This window comes from Calonectris borealis, chromosome 1, assembly GCF_964195595.1.
Source record: "Calonectris borealis chromosome 1, bCalBor7.hap1.2, whole genome shotgun sequence".
Lineage (NCBI taxonomy): Eukaryota > Metazoa > Chordata > Aves > Procellariiformes > Procellariidae > Calonectris > Calonectris borealis.
In genome coordinates this window covers 201,671,525-201,691,715 of record NC_134312.1, presented here as the reverse complement: position 1 = coordinate 201,691,715, position 20,191 = coordinate 201,671,525, and the positions used below count along the sequence as shown (strand labels likewise).

Below are 20,191 nucleotides of genomic sequence, written 5' to 3'. Positions count from 1 at the left end.
AGTAATTATGCAACATCTTCCTTCCCTGTCTTAATTTGCATTTTCATACTGAAACAAGGTTCTTTATTTGCATTAAAGCTCTCAATGATCTAAACTGAAATCTATTCTTCAGATTAAATAAATGGCATGACACACTAGCAAGGACAAAAAAAAAAAATACAACAGCAGTAAAGCAAGGTGAGAAGAACGAACCAGTTCAAAGACTGGGAGAAACATGTATGAAGAGGGCCACCTGAAGCATATAGAAGCCACTGCTTGAAAGAAGGTTCTCCAGAATTTATTTTCATGGCCCCATATAAAAATGAACAGAGACAGGTAAGAGATCTTTCCCCCCCCCCAGCTGTCACTGCTTCTCAAAGAGATCTGCGCTTATGCTATAGAGGACTTCAGCTTTTACCAGGGTGACCTGCAGATGAGGTTCGAAGCCAGGCAGGTATGTAACCATAACTCTTTTTTAATAAGGAACCACAGGAAAGTCAACTATTTCATGTTTTTTCCGTTTAGTATTTTTACATCCAGGACAACTGCTGTGCAGAAAAGCAAAGCCACAGCACCATGCAGTTGTGCCCGACTGCTCTGCTGTTTGAGCGGGCATAACCATCCTATTCCAGTGCTTTCTCTGGCATAGTCCAGACAGACGGTGAAGCTCCACAATGAAAGCACAGAGTTTCTCTTCCATGTGCTCTCTTGTGTGCATGACCAGCTAGGCTCAAAGTTGAAGCTCGTGGATATAAACACTGTGATTCAGATCTTCTCCGGCTTTCTGCATGCATTAACAGACTTGTTTTCTGACATTTTCTGTTCTCCAGAATGCTACTAGCAATTATTAACTATTCAATACAGTTATTTCTTCTGTAAGGTGGCATATACCACGCCTGATAAGAGAATGTGTAGCCAAAATTAATCCAGAGATTGTTCCAAGAGTAGCAGTAATAGTTCTAAATTTAAATATGATGAGTTAGCCAGCTTTGTTGAAAACAACGCTGTAAGATCCCAAATGCAAAAGAAGAAAGAAGAAGAGCTGTATTTTCAAATGGTACAGAGAAGTACAACAACTGGCACTGAGCAGCGAGACAGATGCCTGAAACACTGTTCACAAGAGAAGAGATCCAAGAATTCAAAATGTCAATTAAACTGAAGAAAGACTATCAAGGACAGGAAACACACAGTAGAAGTGCAGATTAGTGATATGAAGATTTCTTATCATTTTTAGAAATTTTTCTAACGTGTGAACAAGCTTACTGTCCTGTCCCAAATCCCTAAACACTGAATCTGCCCACTCAAACGTCCATGAATTTGTTCCCAGTAATAAAGGCGGCAGCAGGACAGACTGGTCTGTGTATTCTGGATGTTACCTACACATTCTCAACTTACTTTGTTGAAGATCGAAGTGCACTTGGCAGAAAAGTTTTCAGCTCCAGCCCCGATGCAAATGAATGTCTGGCAATACGACTGCAATTACCATATTCATAGAGATTATTAATTAATCAGAAGTGCTGCTTAAATAAAAGTAAAGCTAGACTATTTCAACTCATCAGTATAACGTGTTTTAAGAAAACACTTGACACAGTAGTCAACCATTTACTGGAAGCTCAGCTTAGTAGAATGTTACTGAAGTTATAGATTAAGAAGTTAAATACTGTATCAAGTTTAATGAAGAAATCAAGGGTGATTAAGAAGCGTGAAAGCTGAGGCCACAGGGAGCCGTAGACTTGATATGGGATCCCGCAGAGTTCAGTGTATCTGCTCATGGAGCCTGTCATGCGATTACTGTTTCACATGGGTACACATGGGTTTCACGTTGCTGGAACAAGCAACGGGGCAGCTAGAACCGTGCATGTACACAACTCTTATCTTGTCAAGGCAGAAACGCCCTAAGGCAAAATTATCAGACTGTAGAAGATGTCTTCTGCTGAAATTTAGCAAGCTGTAATACAGAGGCCAGCCTGGGTACACATGGCCTTAAGAACTCCAAGACCCTTCAGTACTAGGCAGCAGGCTTTATAAAAGCCTTCAGTTAAATATTCAGATAATTGCAACTCCTCTTATGTAAATAAGGTAGTTTAAAAGCAAACAAAAAAAACCCCAAAAAAGCAAAAAGCAGCAATGCAATTGTCCTACCTCTGAGCTCGATCTCTTTTCACCTGATCCACTTACCCAGAGCACGGGGAACATAACTCTTATGCACACACGCATTAGGAATATTGGCACTAACCAGGCCACCTCCTTTGACGTGCATTTCCATCTCCCCTCGTTTCTTCTGCTGCCTAAAGCCTACTGCTGTGAACAGAAACACTCTGACACATTATTTACAAAGCCAATATAAACACCTGATGGAATCCCAGCAATTCCAAATGCTCTATTTCCCTTTGCTAACTTTGTCTTTCCCTGAACCATGAGCTATGTGAGCATAATCTCTCTCTTCCTGAATATCTAGAATATTGCAGGCACTGCTGCAACTGTTGTGGTCTCTTCTTATGAAGAAATTTGATGGTTTGGGATTGGAGTTTTGGGGGGAGGTTTTTTGGGCATTGGTGAGTCCACTTCATTCACATGAAGCATATACATTTGATAAGTCAGCAATCTCTGCACAGTGAAGGGAGAAAAAGCAAAACAAGTCAAAGTTTATCTAACTGTGCTCCAAAGGAGCAATTTATCAACTCAGAATCTGCAAACAGTAAAGTGAACACAAGGGATAGTCTCCCTGAATCAAAACAAAATCAGATAACTGGCCTATGCCTATAGATCTGGGCTCAGCTCTGTGATATGAAAAGTGCAACTCCCTCCAACAAATTGGCTGTTGAATTTGCTAAACAAATTATAGGTCACACATAGTGAATTTATGGATGCTGCAGTAGCACACTGAAAAGGAGTCCTCAAGACATGTGAATAAATGGGCCAGTTAAGGATTCTAGCTCACCACAAGGTTTTGGGTTTTTTTTTTCCCTTATAGTCCTCTACCATTACTCTTCACCATTATGCCATCCCTTCCAGTCCCAAGCTGCTCCTTGCTGCTGACTGGGAAAAGGACCAGTCATGTAACTCAAAGGCTTGCAGACCAGTCGGTTGGGGAGGAAAGAGATGCTGCATGGCCTGCTTGGGAGCAGAGCAGAGGGACACGCCGCCTGGCAGGTGCCCACAGCAGCCAGCCAGAACCATCTCCTAGCCACCCACCCAGCCGAGCAGCCAGCACGGCATTGCGGCTGGGAGGCATGTACCCTCCGTCTCTAAGCACAAACAGAATATGCTCTGAGGGGGTCAAAGAAATTACCGCAGTTTGTATGCTGATCCATTGACACTTATTACATTCTCCAGGAAAATCTTATCACCCAGCCAAGATACATTACATTATGCATATGAGACAACTTCTATTAATAAGTGAACTTTGCTCTTTTGTAAGGACGCTTTCAATTTTCTTATGTTGATATTTTTACCCAGGAAGTATCTTTATGAACACTAGCATCAACAACCTCATCCCACTGGAATACATCATCTTTGTTAAAATCCCCGATTCTTGAAACTAATCTAATGCCTTGGGGAGAACAAGACTTTTTAGATGATCCACGTGTGAACAGACACGGAAAATGCTTGCATAAAAAATCCTTTTCGAAAGCAAAAGGTTTTAACTAATCATTTTAATCTCTATTCTTTCTTTTAAAAAAATGAAGATGATATACTGGAGGTACTTTCATTTAGAACATTACATTTAGAACAAACGTCCTTTTTCCTCAGAGGTGCTTAAGCAGGTTACTTGAACAGCCCTAGAGAACATGTTTTAAGACAGAGGCAAAAGCACAATAATGCTTTCCAAACTAGGTTTAAAAAGGCAGACATTAATTTTGTTCCATTTTGGACAAAATAAACATAGTATACAAGAAACATGTACTCGAAGAGTACAACCAACAGAAAATGTAGGTTTTGATGTGCAGAGGGGACTACTTCCAGAAGATAGAACATCTTCTTTCACATCGAGGCATTCTGAGAGATTGTGTTAGTCTGGCCTGTAAATAGTGGCACTATTTTGTATCCTTTTCTTTCCACCTCAAGAGCATATTTAAAAAAAAAACCAAAAACAAAAACACACCAAAAAAACCTTTCAAAGTACTTACCTCCCCTTTCAAGCACAATATTGTGAAGTTACATACCCATGCAGAAGCTCTCTAATAAATGAGAAACCTCAAATCTAATGCTTCAGGCAGGAGGGGCTCCAAGAAGAGAGAAGTATAAAACTGGAAATATGCATGGTAAAAAGTGTCAAGTACACACATTTTAACTCATCGTAGCAATTCTGCTATATAGAGTAACAGAGAGTCATGTGCTTGTATTGAATGCAAGGCCAAACAAATAGAAGGTAGAATGGAATGTCACCTGAGAGGAGGTCTAACTTATGTGAGAGCTGCTTAGCAGATTAATTTGTATACCTACTTATACGGGACAGTTCCTGCCGTTTCCAAGTGTATTAGACAGGTGAAAAAGCCCATAAACTTGCCATTATCTAAGCATATGGCCATGCATATATTTGACAGTACTGTCCACTATATTGTGCAGAATCAAAAAACCACATCAAGGTTTCTCAATGCTTAAGACATTGACCTATTAAACTAAATTTCACTTAACCTAGGGCTAAGCAATATGTAGGCAGTGATTGAAAGTTCTTACATTACCCATAGAGCTCTTATGTGGCCAAATTACCCTCTGTTCTCAAGAAAGCCAATTTGCTCTGATGATTCACATCCTGTTTTGAATTGACAATCACCAGTGCTTCCTCCCAACTGTATGTGGTAATTTCTTAACCAGAGTACCATTCTCTAGGGATACAACTTGAAAATGTTGTGGTTTTTTTTTTTTAAATTTCATTTTGACCAGAGTGTAAAACAAAAGATGGTCAAAATTTGTACACTGCTCTGGAAAAAGGCTATTACAGTGCATTTAGCAAAGTTGCCAGAAAAAAAGTGCGTTAAATAACAACAATGGACCTCAGAGAAATTAACTGTATCTCTTTATTGTTAACCAATGAATGTTATCCAAAATAGTAGATGTAATTGTAGCTTAATTGTACAACACAAAACATGATGCTAAAGGAAAAAGCATGTGGAAAATTACTTCACCAAGTAATCATTAAATGTATTCTTAGTATTTCCGCACCAGTAAGTGTTCCCAACTGCTGGTGACAGCAGCTATTACCACTTTGTTCATTGTGAAAATCCATATTACAAATGGTTGCTCCTGGTTGTTTAGAAAAAAAAAAAAAACAATCACACAGCTTTATAAATGGATCTAATCCATTTAGCCCTACTCTATATATTATAGATTTATGAACAGCAAATTTCACTGGTGTTTTTTCCCCAACACTGAAACTGATGTATCAGTGTTAGTGCACACTTTCCAGGGAAAAATGAAAACTCACTGGAAGCGCAGTATTTCACCTGCTATGGCAAACTGTTTGAATACTTCAGAAATTTGCTTAAGCTTCAGTGTATGAAGCCTGTGAAACAAAAACTGTTCTTACAATGCACTGCAAGTAGAAACACCAACTTCCACCAAGCAGCATTTTGAAGCATGTGCACACCATCTGCACATCAGTCTTCAAGGTCAACCAGATATGTTTAGCCCCACAAACCAAAAATATATTAATGTATCTTTATTTTATTTTCGTGATGTCACCCCACATAGCCAACCTTTAACTCCGCAAAATAAAAAAAAACTTAGTTGGACTGTTCATAAGAAATTTAAACCTATTGTGCATGAAAAAAATGTTTAATAAAATGGCAAATTTTAATAGATAAGTGTAAATTTATGAGTGCATAATATCAAACAGAAAAGAGCTGAACCATCCTCAGAGAAAGCAGGGTTCTTCCACTGTAGATATTTACTAGGGTACTATAACAGAAGGAATAACTGCAGTCTGCATTAACTGTAAAGTTATTTCTAAAGTTCAATTTCTAAGCAAATTTCTCAAAAACGCAGGTCTCCTTTTCAAGAGGGAAAGGACTTAATAACAATGATCTGTCATCAGATATGACAATTATAATACTAGCTTCACTGAAAACTGAAGCTACAAACACTTTTACTCCAATTCTGGGAACTTTCATTTTGTATTTGGAAACCCAAAACCAAACTAACTCACACGCACATTCTACACCCCTCCCAGGAGATAGTATACCAGTGACCTGTTACAGCTTTAAAACACACAAGATGCTTTTACAATTTAAACTCAACAAAAGGCAGTTAAACAGTATTTAGCACTATAAATCCATCTTAAAGTAAAACGAAATCCTAGGAGTAAGGGTTGCTAGCATTCTATGATATCACTATGTGGTGATAGACAATTTAAACGGGTTTTTTCATGGTGTTTGAAGGACCAGTCATCATGTATATAGTAGTGAGGTAGGATACTGTCCCCTCCCTGGGACTGATGTTTTCATATGCTCCCTTGCCAGAAAGGTCCAGGTCTCCCTACTGCAAATAAAATAATTACAAGCAAATAGCACATGAAGCTTTGTATTTTTTTCTCCCTTTGCTGCATTAGAACATTTTGCGCATCTAAAAGAATCACCTAGGAAAAGCAATACTTATTCAAGCCTATCAGCAGCCACGTGCTGCCCACAGGTAGCGTTCCATTTTAAAATATTTCCTGGAACTACCACCTGCCATCCAGACCTTTGTGAACAGGTAGGCAAAGAAAACCATCAATGATGACAGGACATGAAACACCAGAGAATTTCACTTGGGAGAAAAAGAAAACGAAACTGAATGCCAGCAACATCAAACTCTTAATGGTGTAGCTACATTGGAAAATGTAATTTCAAACTTAATCCTGAAATAGTACCTATCCAGTTTAGGTTCAGCTCCGTTCTTCTTTCTATTTCTTAATGTTTAAGCATACATATGCTTGTCAGTCATTATATACTTCACATCAGTTTCCAAAATAAAAATATGAAAGATTGAAACTGAAAACATGATGGGGGAAAAAACTGCTATCATTCTCCACACCCTCCCCCCAGAAAAGCTAGGGATGACAGACTGCCTTACTGTTGAATAGCTTCCCCTAAATTTGTCTTCTAGCCACTGTAGTCAAACTGGTATTAAGTGCTTTGGCAAAGTGAGGTGCAATCCATCAAATCTGCAAAGGCCTGCTTTTTTCTCTGGTGGTGGTTCAGCTTTACGAGGAACATATATGCAAAGTAACAGCTCTCACATTGCTTCAAACTCATCAATACGCTGCTTTGTATTGCCTTGTCGGATTTGTCGAAGAGTCTTGTACTTATCACGGCCTGCTTTAACATTCTCAGCATGAAGGACATCATTTTGTGTTTTCTTGGTTTCATCTCTGGCTTGAGCCAACTCAGAACTTAAAGCCTGTTGAATAAAATATTTGCATTTAAGTGCTTTGACTAATCTTTCAATGATTCTGGAATTTCTGATAACAACTACTCTGCAACTTGGATAAGGATTTCTTGAATGCCAACCTATGAAACACTTGTGCTGTTCAGTAATTCAAGTTGTGAGGTCTATCAGAAAGACTGCAGAGGGAAAGAGAAGGAGAGCATAGGATTCTTTCCTTACATAAGTATGGGCATCAAACTAAAAAAAAAAAGGCCTCATACCATAACATCCAAGAAGAAAGGGACCAGCAGAATAAAGCAGGAGAATGACCTTATTTTTTCAATTTCTGCTTGACTAAAGACAGTTCTTGTTTATCTCTTTGATCCTGTTCAGCCATTGGGCAAACAGAAAGGATATTACACATACATGCTACTAAGATATTGCTGCCAGAAAAAGCAGCAGCTTTCCATTTCTTTTATTTCCTTCCCAAAAAGACATTTCATAACAAGGCAAAGGGCTACCACTAACAGATTATTATACTTTGAGGGGTAAGACTAGTCTAGGAGGAAATGCTCCATTTCAGGGAAATAAAATTAATAAAAATGGGCATAATTCAGTTTTTGCATTTACGTCTGTGAATGACTGCAAACAAACACAAATACTATTAAGCAAGCATCTGTTCATACCACTTAATGAACTTCAGTATTGAGAAAGGAAAGCATTATGTTTTAACATTCAGTGTCCTGGACATCATATAATTATTAGAAATGTTTACTGGCCAATGTGACAACATATGAATACTTTTAAGCTATAAAGCACTATCTTACATCCAATCTTTCTACCTATTTCACTTCTAGAATACTATGAATTATATTGGTTGGTAAATCAGTAATAAGCCTAGTAAATCATAAAAAGGCTGTTTACTTGGCACACCGTAATTTCAATGAGATTTTTGACAAAGAATGAAAACCCAAAGCCTGAATTATGTCGATACAACTATGAATCTTCATTACCTGGAGCTGTTTCTTAACGCGTTCATTTTTCTGTGTTTCTGTTACCCGTTCTTCCTCGCTCCTGTGATTCATGACACCATCAGAAGACAGTTCTGCACTGGCTTCAGCATTGTTCTCATCATGTTCATCATGTTCATTCTCTGTTGGAGGAATAACTGGTGGGGGAGGAGGTGGAGGAGGAGCAGACATCACAGATTTCAGTTCTTCTTTGGTCTTTTCCAAGTCCTCCTGGGCTGCAAAAGCCTAAATACAGTAAACAGCACTTAGCATCTTTTAAAATTATTTATGAATAGTCAGAAAAATAAAAATAAATATTTGAGATGTTTTCAGACACATGGAAACCGTCCTTTATAAATGACACTACTAGCTTACACACTGAAAATTGTCAAATAAGAACACAGGGTAAAAAACATAGGACTCAAAACCAGCTGTACCGGAGGTCCAGCTATTTCCAGCAGTAGACAAGAGAAGAGTGAGAGAATAGGGCAGCCATTCTGATTGCTTTCCAACTTTCCTAGCCTCCTGAAATTTGAGGCTCAGGGACTTCCTAAATCAAAGGTGATGTCTTCGAATTTCATATTCAACCAGAACTTACAAGAATTTGTTTAATCACTTTTTGAACCTGTGCACACAATTAGTATTCACATCCCATAGCTAATAACAGATTTTGTGAAGAAATACTGTTAATACTTTAATATTGTCCAGTTGCATTTGATGTGCCTTTGTTATTGTTCTGGTTCATCTTTTCACCACCACTCATGATTTTATATATCTCCCTCCTGAGGTGTCTTCTTTTCCAACATGAAGCTCCAATCTATTTCATCACCATACGTAAGGAAGCCATTTCAAATTTTTGACCATACCTTTGTGATGAGAATATCCCTCCCTTCATGACTACTTAATATTAAGAAACTAGTTAAATAGAAGTATAGGCTGGCTTCAGTAGACTGGAGAACAAAAACCTTTAAGAAAGGCTTCTCTGAAGCCTAAGGGAAAGAGAGATTTAATCCCATGGACTTCCAATGGAATTTCTGCACTCATCTCCCTTAGTTTCTTTGAAGTTCTGACTTCACACAGCATGAGCTCATTACTTTGTGCTGCCATTCTGAGGCTTCCTCTTCTTTCTTTTTCTTGGCCTCCTCCAGAAGTGCAATCTTAGCAGTGAATTCAGCAAGTTCTGCTGCCTGAAACAAACAAAAAAAATGAAGTAGAAGTTTTAATTTGGTATCATTTTGGCTCTGCAGTGGAAGAAAGCAGAGTCTTTGCTGTGATCTGACTTGAAAAGAGTTAGTTACCATCCATCACTCTCTGCTAAAAATAGAAATTTTAAGCATACGTGTCAGAGAGAATGAATCAGTAAGTCCAGAAAAAAATATTTATCTTCTGCACTTCCAAAGCTTGCTGGGAAAGAGTGAGCTGTAGTTACAAATTAGCGTTTGGGGCTGTTTCAGTTTAACACAACTTTAATGGTTCCACCAATAAGATTATGATTCTGGATCATAATCTCAGTACTATTAAGCTAACTAAATCTTGCCTTCAGAATTGTGTGCTAAGTTTCCAGAAGATCAAAAGCTGTTTTAGAGTTGAGAAATCATTTCTTCTACTATTTTCGTGCCTTTCTCAGTTATTATGCACAAATCTTGAATTAGAAGTAGTCTAGCACAGAATGTGAGAAGATACTGTAAATGTTGGAAACAGAGGGGAAAAAAACCAACAAAAAACCAAACCAACCAAACAAAAAAAAACCCCCACAGTGTCACCAACTCCCCACCACCACCATCAAGCTTCAGAACAGACCCGCTTCAGAGAACAGGCTTCCCAGTGGACTGCAAAAGGAAGCTACTCTTGTTCTCAAGCTGGATAAGCCTGACACTTTAGAAAGAGAACGTAGTGGGTGTTGTCAGTCTGAAATGTCTACTTCATGGTTTAATTTCCTACAGCCCCAGACTTTTATTTTTTTCTTGCAAGTAGTGGCAAATCTAATGTAGTTTTCTAAGAAAGCTCCCACAACAGTCTGTAATGGTATTTCACATACTTTTATCTGTTTCAACGTACTTGTCCATTTGACAAAATAGATATAACCAAGAATAAAGGCTAAATTTTCAACTATCTTTTTCAATTTGTTTCAAAATAGGGTTAAAGCTTCTTACTAGCTGCTCCTGGTTCTTCATTTGATCAGCTGCCTGCTTGGCTAGAGCAGCTTTAGCTTCTTCAGCTGCTCGACGCTCTTTTTCCAGGCGCTCTGCTTCCTCTTTTGCACGCTTTCGTTCTTGATCCAGTTCTAGAGCTCTTCTAGTCTGTTCCTCTAGCTCTGCCGAAAGGAAAGTTTGCAGACAAGATATCACTGCCTACCTCTTCCTCATATGTAACACAGATAACAGCTGTAACATGCTCAAAATAAAATAACCTAGAAAGCTGACAAAGATTTACAAGGCTACCTCAAGCTGTTGAGCGTGTTACCTGAAGCTATGCTCCATGTCTGATTTTTTTTGCCCTTCTTAAGACATACTTTGGATATACTTCATCTCACCTGACAGTTCTGACAGCCCACTGTTTCAGAAAATTGTCACCTCACTGATAAAATGAAACACTCAAATATATGTACACATACATGCACATACACCCTCACTCTTATTGCTGATGAGATTTTGTATACATTAAATCATACTCTCTTACAGTAAAAAAGCAAAAAACTCTTCTACTCTATTGAAATGCCTGACAAAGATTCTTTAATTGCAACAGACAATTTAGGCATGTGCCTCCAGCAAAATGACCTAAGACCCATTGGAAGGGTCAGAAAAATCCTCCATAGAACTGAGCCAAAAAGGTGTAAACAGGAAAATTTTAAATCAAGGGAGGGATAATAGTTGTCTAGCTGCCTGGTTAGCAAAATACTGCAATCTAAAGGATAGAATTCTCAGTGAAATAGGAAGAAGTAATAATCTACCAGTACTGGAAGATAAGATTTGCACAGGCAAAATACACTCTTCTGATGTGCAAAATGAAGTGACTATGAAAAAAGTCTTTCTGAAGCTCCTTGCTGATTCTGATGATAAAATTTTCACTATGTTTTTGTCTAGGCATAGCTGCCATAGATTCCTCCACCAGAAAACCTAAACAACTTCTCAGTTATTGGACAATCCATTTGCCCTTCACAATATGCTTTAATACTACAAAAGCACCTCCCCAGGTATGCTGACACATGCTTAATCTTTGCACTTGTAGGTCTCATGTAATCAATATTCTGCAGTTGGTTTCCCAGACCTACTGCTTCAGTTATAAAATGAAATGAACAGCATTACAAGTATATGGACAAATGCAGTACTTAGAAAATTAAATAAAATGCATAAACATTTAAACACACTACTCAAAAAATCTTCCCATGAAGACGGACAACACTTAACTACCAAGTCGACTACAGAACGCAGGCACCATTTATATAAACACTTTTCCATATGTGAATAGAAGGCTAAAAAGACCAGCAACACATGAACATTATGTATTGCATAAGAAGTTAGGCTATATTGCTTACAAAAGTTACGAGAAAATGTACATTGTTAAACCTTCAGAATCACCCTGACATTGCTTTGTCCTGGGCTAAATAGCTCTCCCTTAAACAATTCCATGGCACAGTTCACGTGTTACCTGTCTGGATGTGTCCAACCTGTTCTGCATTGAAAGACTGAAAAATACAGGGATAGAGCTAGAGAACAGTGCCAGGCATATGTAATTTATTTGCATAGATTTCGTCAGTGATTCTACCTATGGTGACTGAAGCCAACAGTTATAAACAGAAGAGAGGAACAGAACTATTATGAATGTGAAGCAAACCTGAAGCAAAAAAAGAACACGGAGAGGAGGGACTGGGAAGTAGTGGAAGCAGGGACTCTGCAGGGTGGTTCACAACACAAAGAACTGTGATTGGTGAAACTACGTTTATTCACTAAAATCTGACAAGATTTTAATTTTAAAATTCTCACATCCTACAAGGGAATAGGAAAATGAAGCAACAAGGAATTTCCAAATGAAAAGCTAAATTCAACAAAATCCTAGAGGAAGTACTTTGAATTTTCCTCTCTAATTTCCCTGCTCCCTCCAACTCCAGGTTTTCAGCACTAAGCATTTCATAATTCTAAGTTGAACTGTGTATACATTAATTTCCTTTTTATTAAAGAAAATTGAAACTTTTGCTATATTAGGAATTGGTTTTTATTACAAATAACATTTGTAATTACATATGTACACACACCATCTTTTAACTCTTAACATTGAAAAAGAATCTCTCTTCTTAAATTAAATAATACATCACTAAATTCTTGGTTTTATTAATAAAATAAATTTAAAAAAACAAAACAAACAAAAAACCCACACACACACCCCCCAAGAGAATTGTGGAACTGAACTACTCAACTGAACTAAACATTGTCATCAGGTATAAGGAATCCAGGACCAGTAAGAACTCACCTTTCTGAGCTTTCATCGTTTGTTCCTCAATTTGTCTTAAGCGTTCCATTAATTCTTCCTTTTCACGCTCTATTCTTTCCTTTTCCTTTTCTGCTATCTCCCTTTTCTTCTTCTCATTTTCTAATTGTGCCCTAAAAAAAAAGTAAAAGGTTTTTTTAACCTCAAACAAATTAAGTTCTACTCTAAGGATGCTGGTAGCCTATTTTTCAGTTTACTCAGCTGGTAGAGAAGCACATAGTTTTAGATGTTTCAAATTCAGTTTACAATGCAAGAACCACCAAGCTTCTGTTTCAAAATACTGTACAGAAAAACAATTTATGAACAGAACTGATTAGCAGGCTTGGTTGTGTTTCATCCAGGTAAATCCACAATTATACTTGCATTTTAGACATAGGTGATGTTTCACCTGGGCTAGAAATGGCAACAGTATTTTATAAATATACAAAAGGTAAGTCATGACATTCTTCACTGAACTTGCTTTCAAGGTTCTCCTGTAGAGCATAAAAGTCCATAAGAATCAAACAGAGAGTTCAGACTGTTTCACAACAACACAATGAGAAACAACGACACAGCTACTATTTCTATGCTGAAAGCTCAAAAAAGATACAGCTTTCTCTTAAGACAGGTGAGCCATGCCAATACACAAAACTGCTTACATATTACAGAAAGAAAAGCAGCTCTCTCTTTTCTAGAATGCTAAGTTGTCTGATATTCTGTGACGTTTCTTAAAAGGGTAGAAGAATTTTTTTCTGTTTCATGGAAGTTTGTTAATTACCTTTCCAATTGTTTCTGATGTTTCTCCTCTCTAGCTTGGGCCTTCATCTGCTGCACTTCAATTGTATCAGGTTTCCTCCTCCTCATGTACAATTCATGATTTCCCATACACAGTGCCAAAATTCGCTTATTAATTCTCAGACGGGGTGCATAAAAAACAAAATCCTAGCAAAAATAATTGCAGCATATCCATTACTCTAAAAATACAGTTGTGACAAGACTCAAAGCATTACTGCATGTTTGCATTTGTTAAATTTAAACCTACAAGTATTTTGACATTCATCCTCTGAGCAATCCAACACCATAATCTATAAATCTAGTTACTGTAAGGAACTTGCAAGATAAATTCAAAATGACACCTGGATTCCTCCATGTAGAGGTTAGCTATTTCACACAAAACTATTTATTTAAACTTCTAAAAAAGCGAGACAATTCTCTACTCTATTTCGTAAGTTAGTTAACTGAAGAGTTTTGACCTAGAAAGACTCATGAAATGTGCTGCTGTAATACAAAAAAAAGAAAAACAGAGGTGGGCGGGCAGAGAATTTAGCATCTTACACTGTAGCTTTTCAACACATCACAAAATATTAGTTGACTTAAATTAAAACAAAAACAAACAAACAAAGGAATCTTAAGAGTATCAACCAGAATGAAAAGAGAGAAAATAAACATACCATACTTCAAAATCAAAATTTCCCTTTGATTACTCACTATTCTACCAATAAGAATAACAAATGTCACAAAATATTTACTCATGCCATAATGTCAGAGGAAGTCCCTGTAGGCTTAAATTTCTTCATATACAAAGGCATACTATTCTACACAATACTTACAGGGGCCTTTTTGTCAATTGGCTTTATGACAAATTTTTTGTCATTAAAAGAGATGTTTCTTATTTCACTCCAAGGAAAACCAATCTTGGGTGTCAGTCTTCAAAGAGAAAAAATTCTCATTAGAAGCAGCAAAGATGTGCATTTTATTTATGTCCACTAAGTTCTTAACTCCATACCATTTTCACTATCACACTTAATTACATTTACAAAACGTAAGAACAGTTCAAGAATATTTTGGTGGACTTTTTTTTTCTTTTTACACATTATTCCATCAAATGAATAAATTACATAATGAATAAATTACATGGCACTTTAACAGAAGGAATTTAGAAATTTCTTTTGTGACATTCTACTATCATTAAATAGATGCTAAACATCACAATCATATACTGATTCTTTATAAACTATTGATAATCCTAAAGACTGGAATTAAATTAGCCTTCAGCAATGTTGTGCTTTGGTTTAACTCAGATGTTAAATATGTGTTCTTACATTTCCAAAGTTCAAGTTAAATTTACTTCCCTTGCATCTTAAGTAAAATAAATTCAGTTCAGAAACCATTACAATGTTATGCACCAACTGCGTAACTGTAAATATTTTTCTCCATGAGCACAGAAAGTTTTTTCAATTTATATTATCTTAATTACAAGCATTAGAAAACGTTTAAGTATTTGATTGCTAACTATCAGGAGTTAAAGAATACCAAAAATTGGTTGACCGTTCAATCTCATCTGTACATTTTCTGAATATTTCCTTCTTTCAGGAGTTATATTGCCATCTAACGGCAATTAAGGCTTACAGAATTTTGTTACAGGGCATATACATTGAAAAGCATTACATTTCAGCTCAGTTGACAGCTGTTATCTAGTGTTTGACATGTCGCATTTAAATTCAAATAGCTGTGAAAGGACTTTTGACATCGGATACTACTAACAAGTGCTTGGTAAGAAACAATAGACTAAGTCTGTTGTTCTGTTTTCAGATTCTTCAAATTTTGTACATTTCAGCTTTATCCCTTTTCAAGTAGGACAGAATCTTTGATCTCTTTATCAGGACATAAGATTCATCTATTTTCTTTGATGTCTAAAAGGTTTCACTTTTAGATACCAAAGTTCTTCATGCTCTAACAGTTATAATGCTAGTCACTGCTCTTACAAAATGTTTCTCATTAAATATATTGCTCAGCTTCTCAATGTCCTTTTCATCCCGAGTGAAGAGAAAGTCTTGAGGGAGTGAAAAGTACAGAAAGAAACCATATTAAGATGGTCTGGCTATCATACATCCATATTAAGCACGTAAATTTAAGTTTACATAGAACTGCTCTTCCTTTCCCTTCTTTTGCATCCCTAATCTTTAAAATTCAAATATTCCAGCGGTTAATGTCTATCTCTCTTTCTCTATCTTTTACATAAATCAGAAAGTCTTTGAGAACTTGTTTTGCTAGATGTTATTGAACACATAATAAGATGGGTTTTGTACAATCTCAGATAGGATCTCCTAGGACAGAACTGCAAAATGAATATTAGCCACTTACTTATCATCATGCTCATAAATATTCAGACCCAAAGCATCAACTCCTAGCCACAATTCAGTTCCTTTTTTATTCTTTATTTCAAAATAGTTGACTCCATACATTTCCAAGTCTTGTGCTATCTTAAGGTATTCCATCATAGAATCTTCCCTGATGAAAGAAGAAAAAATGTCATAGTGTAGACAAATCAAAAGTACAGCAGAAAAACTAATTAGTGTACAATTTAGTTAGGAATTAAATCTCTCTCCTTTGAAATTCATGTGTACGTTGATTCAGATACTTGTAGAGCTCTACACCCTGATACCCAAGTATAGTTGAATCACCACTCTTTGTCTTTTCACCCCATGAGCTAAGGAAATAGTAAGTATATTTTAGAGGCAGGGAACTGTGGACTAAGACACTCGACAATCTTACGAGGAATCATGTAGGTAACCTAACTGCAAACTCAACCCTCACTGCAGCTTTCATGGAAGTTTTTGATAACTGCCTACCCTGGTCAGAATAAAAGAAAGCAGTTTCCAAACAAATATAACGTCTCCCAAAATACATCCTAATAATAATAACAAAAAAAACCTTAAAGGTCTTAGAACATTTTCTAAGTAATTACCTTAACATCCCCCTGTGCTCTTCATGCCAGTTCTGTATTCTTTCTTCCCACTGTTCTTTTGTCAGTTTGTGCTGTTCTAATACACTGTGAATAGAAGTTGTTGCTATTAAATGACACTGACAATCAATTTAATCTCCTGAAGTCATAAAAATAAGTTTGGTTACACAGCATAACATACACTTTAATTGACTAAACTTAAACATGACTTCCTATACACTGCTCATCTTTTTAACCCAAACAGATACAGAAACTTTGTATTTCAACAAATACACTTTTAAAATAGTGCGAAATCACTTATTCTTTCATGGTATTCTACACTTTTTGTAATATAGAAGTCACACCATGGCACATCTCAACTTTCAGTAAAGTCATAGAACGTAATGTTTGGAGCACCTGAAAATGCAGACCTATAAAATCCACACAAAACAATGCTGCAAATCCATCTCTAGGTATGCACAGATACAGTCAAGCTTTCATTCTGCTGTTGTTTGAAAGAAAAAGTAACACATTAAGACTAGTTTGTTAGGGTTTTGTTTTGTTTTTTTATAAATAAAATCAGTAGTGAAGCAATTTCAGAAAACTATTTGAGGTTTATCTACAGCAGGCTGCAATGATGGAATTATGTTTTGACCTACTAGAACTTTTAATGTAGTACTGCAGTAAGAAATCAAATGCGTATGGTAACTATTATGCTTTTATTCCATGCACCTAGCATTTAAAGCATTCCTAGAGAAATTATTTTAAAGGACAATTTAAAAAAAAAAAAAGACTGCAAAATAATCTTACTAAAGAAATCAGAACAATTGTTTTCCTTCCTTTCTCTTTACTCAGGAAAGTAAAGATTTACTACTATTTTTAGCAAAGTTCAATAAGGAATAGATTGAGTGACGCAGAAGATACTAATGCAGTGTTTCTTCTGTTATAGGATCTCTGTCACTTGATTTGCTACTCTGCCCCATATCTAGTGAAGTGCACTTTTCAGTGGGAGTCACATCACATTTTGATTTGCTTAGTGTGCATCCCTATCAACAGGCTTTCCTTCTCAAAACTAAGGCAGAGGTTTTAGTTTCTGCACCTGCACAAAGCTGACATGTTCACAGCTAAATGATACAAGAACATGCAATGACAAGACATCCTTTTTGCTTGCTTGTTTTCTCATCTTTAGCCTTGAATATTAAGTATAAGCCCTAAATATAATACTTACAGAGCCTGTTACAGAATGCACAAAGCCTGCTTTGGCTCTAATAATCTAAAAGCATCCTGACAATCATTTACAAGTTTCTATTACATAAAAAAATTCATTCTAAGTCTTCTAGGACAATGTTAATTTATTAAAGAAGTTCTGTAATTAAATCAGGCCTGATTTTTACATTGTGATATTAACATTGTGAGCTGCTTTCCACCATTATTTCTTCTACTCCTCCAGCAGATATTCACAAAATGTTCAAAAGCTTTCATAGCAGTATAACGAAGCTAACAATCAAAAAAATAAAGGACAAAATAGAATATTGCAAAATACATGATCCTAGGATTATGTCACACAAGTGCCCATCTGAAAAGAAAAGTCCTGCTCCCAAGCTGTTCTTCGCAGAATCAAAGAATGGTTGAAGTTGGAAGGGACCTCTGAAGGTCATCTTGTCCACCCCCCTGCTCAAGCAGGGTCATCTACAGCCAGTCACCCAGGACCAAGTCTAGACAGCTTTTGAGTATCTCTAAGGAGGGAGACTTCACAAGCTCTCCAGGCAACCTGTGCCAGCACTCAGTCACCCTCATTGTGACTTGTGCTTTCTTGGGCTTTCCAAATTAAGTTAAATTTCTACTTCTACAGAAATTCTTTGCACGTTCCTCTTTTTGAATTGAATTTGAATTGAAAGACACAAGGCAACGGGCACAAGTGAAATACACTTGAACACAATTTTTTATTTCTTTACTGTGAAGGTGGTCAAACACTAGAACAGGTTGCCCAAAGAGGTTGCAGTGTGTCCATCCTTGGGAACATTCAAAACCCAAATGGAAAAGGCCTTGAGAAACCTGCTGTAATTAGAATAGAATATTTCAGTTGGAAGGGACCTCCAATGATCATCTAGTCCAACTACCTGACCACTTCAGGGCTGACCAAAAGTTAAGGGCATTGTCCAAATGACTGACCGGCATGGGGCATCAACCACCTCTTTAAATAACTCTACTTTGAGTAGGGGGGCTGGACTAGATGATCTTCAGAGCTCCCCTTCCAACCTCAAATGATTCTGTGTTTCTATGATATCCTCAAAGCTGGCAATGCTTTGGCGATAGCCATCTCATCATTTGGTCCCCACCCTTCTCTCTTCACATGCTACTGATGAAACATCACTAGCAGATATGTAAGGACTGTTGCAGCAGAATATCTCAGCAAGGACTTGATGCCTTGTTGCTATCCAGCTCAGAGTTTTGAGCCAAGAAATACGCAGTAGTTTTGACAGGTGAACATTAAGACTCTAATTAATGGGAACTGCAAATCTTCTCACCTTTTTCAGTAAAATTTTGCAAAGCTTTGGGAAGCAAGTAAGTATTTTTGACATTACATTGTCTATTGTTCTGAAGTATTTTTATGATGTACTTGTTAGTTTTCTGGCAAATCTCCTGGTGACAGGAGGCAAAACAGGAATAATTGTGTTAGAATGAATACAACAGCTATGCGCTCACTCAGTGCAGACTGGCACACGACTGGTTGAAAGCATATGGAAAATCATCTGAACATTTGTCTACTGAAAAGGAGCATCTTAAGTATTTGAGTTTGTGTCGTACACAAGCACTCCAGTGTTCACAGGTTGTCATCATAACTGAGCAAAACCCAAGATTTGTGAACTAACATATTCAGTAATGACAGTTTTACTGGTTCTACATCTCCCTGCCTTCCTAACAAAGGATATTTTTTAGAAAGAGGTATAGACTTCACTGTCACAAGAAGGAAATAAACAGCCAAAACCAAACCCTTAGCCAGGATTTTTAAAAATCTGAAACATTTTCAGAAATATTTCTTTCAATACTTCACCAGAACCCTTTGAAATGCTTTTTTGCTTGCCAGAAAATTCTCAAGCTTAGTGACACTAACAAGTGAGTTTCCACTTTTAGTTTTCAAACCAGAGACAAACTGTATGACTTTTAAAGAAGCCTCAAATTATTCCACAGCTCTCATTTCTTTGAAGATGCATTAATGTTACATATTTAGTAAGCACACATTCGTCCCCAATACATCACTATGGATTCATCTACACTAACCAAATTGTCTAACTTTGTACATTTGTGCTGCAATGCTCCTCTTGCTGCCAATACATGCCAGGAGCATGGTTTCAGATGCATAAAGAAACAGAACCATAATCTTCGTGCTTACTTTTCCTAAACTTAGATGAGTGACTGATACAAAAGAGTTTATGCAGCAATGGCAACAATTTCATTTCTAAATTTTCTGCCCAGGCTAGCATTTTTCTGCAATATATTTTATTTGTAATACACTTTGTAATTATTTTCAGGAAATTATCATCATTTAAGTGTACAAAAACATCAAGAACTGAAGAAAAGGAGTAGTATCAAATGAATCTTAGTGACTCCTATATTAGAGTATTTTTATTTTGATATAGCAGAAGCAAGCCTCCAGGAAGATTAG

General features: G+C 36.8%; 1 protein-coding gene across 3 annotated transcripts in view; it reads right to left on the bottom strand.

The window, feature by feature from the left end:
- Nucleotides 1-4,981: 4,981 nt before the first annotated feature.
- RDX (radixin) overlaps nt 4,982-20,191 on the bottom strand; it is a 42,213-nt gene continuing 27,003 nt past the window's right edge. For all 3 annotated transcript variants that reach the window (XM_075140008.1, XM_075140010.1, XM_075140011.1), the window contains 9 exons: nt 16,549-16,632; nt 15,945-16,091; nt 14,411-14,507; nt 13,579-13,742; nt 12,804-12,934; nt 10,490-10,650; nt 9,431-9,523; nt 8,340-8,582; nt 4,982-7,359 (listed from right to left, as the gene is read on the bottom strand). In XM_075140008.1, the coding sequence (XP_074996109.1) occupies nt 7,195-7,359; nt 8,340-8,582; nt 9,431-9,523; nt 10,490-10,650; nt 12,804-12,934; nt 13,579-13,742; nt 14,411-14,507; nt 15,945-16,091; nt 16,549-16,632 (1,285 nt within the window). In that variant the 3' untranslated portion in view covers nt 4,982-7,194. The remainder of the gene's footprint in view (nt 7,360-8,339; nt 8,583-9,430; nt 9,524-10,489; nt 10,651-12,803; nt 12,935-13,578; nt 13,743-14,410; nt 14,508-15,944; nt 16,092-16,548; nt 16,633-20,191) is intronic.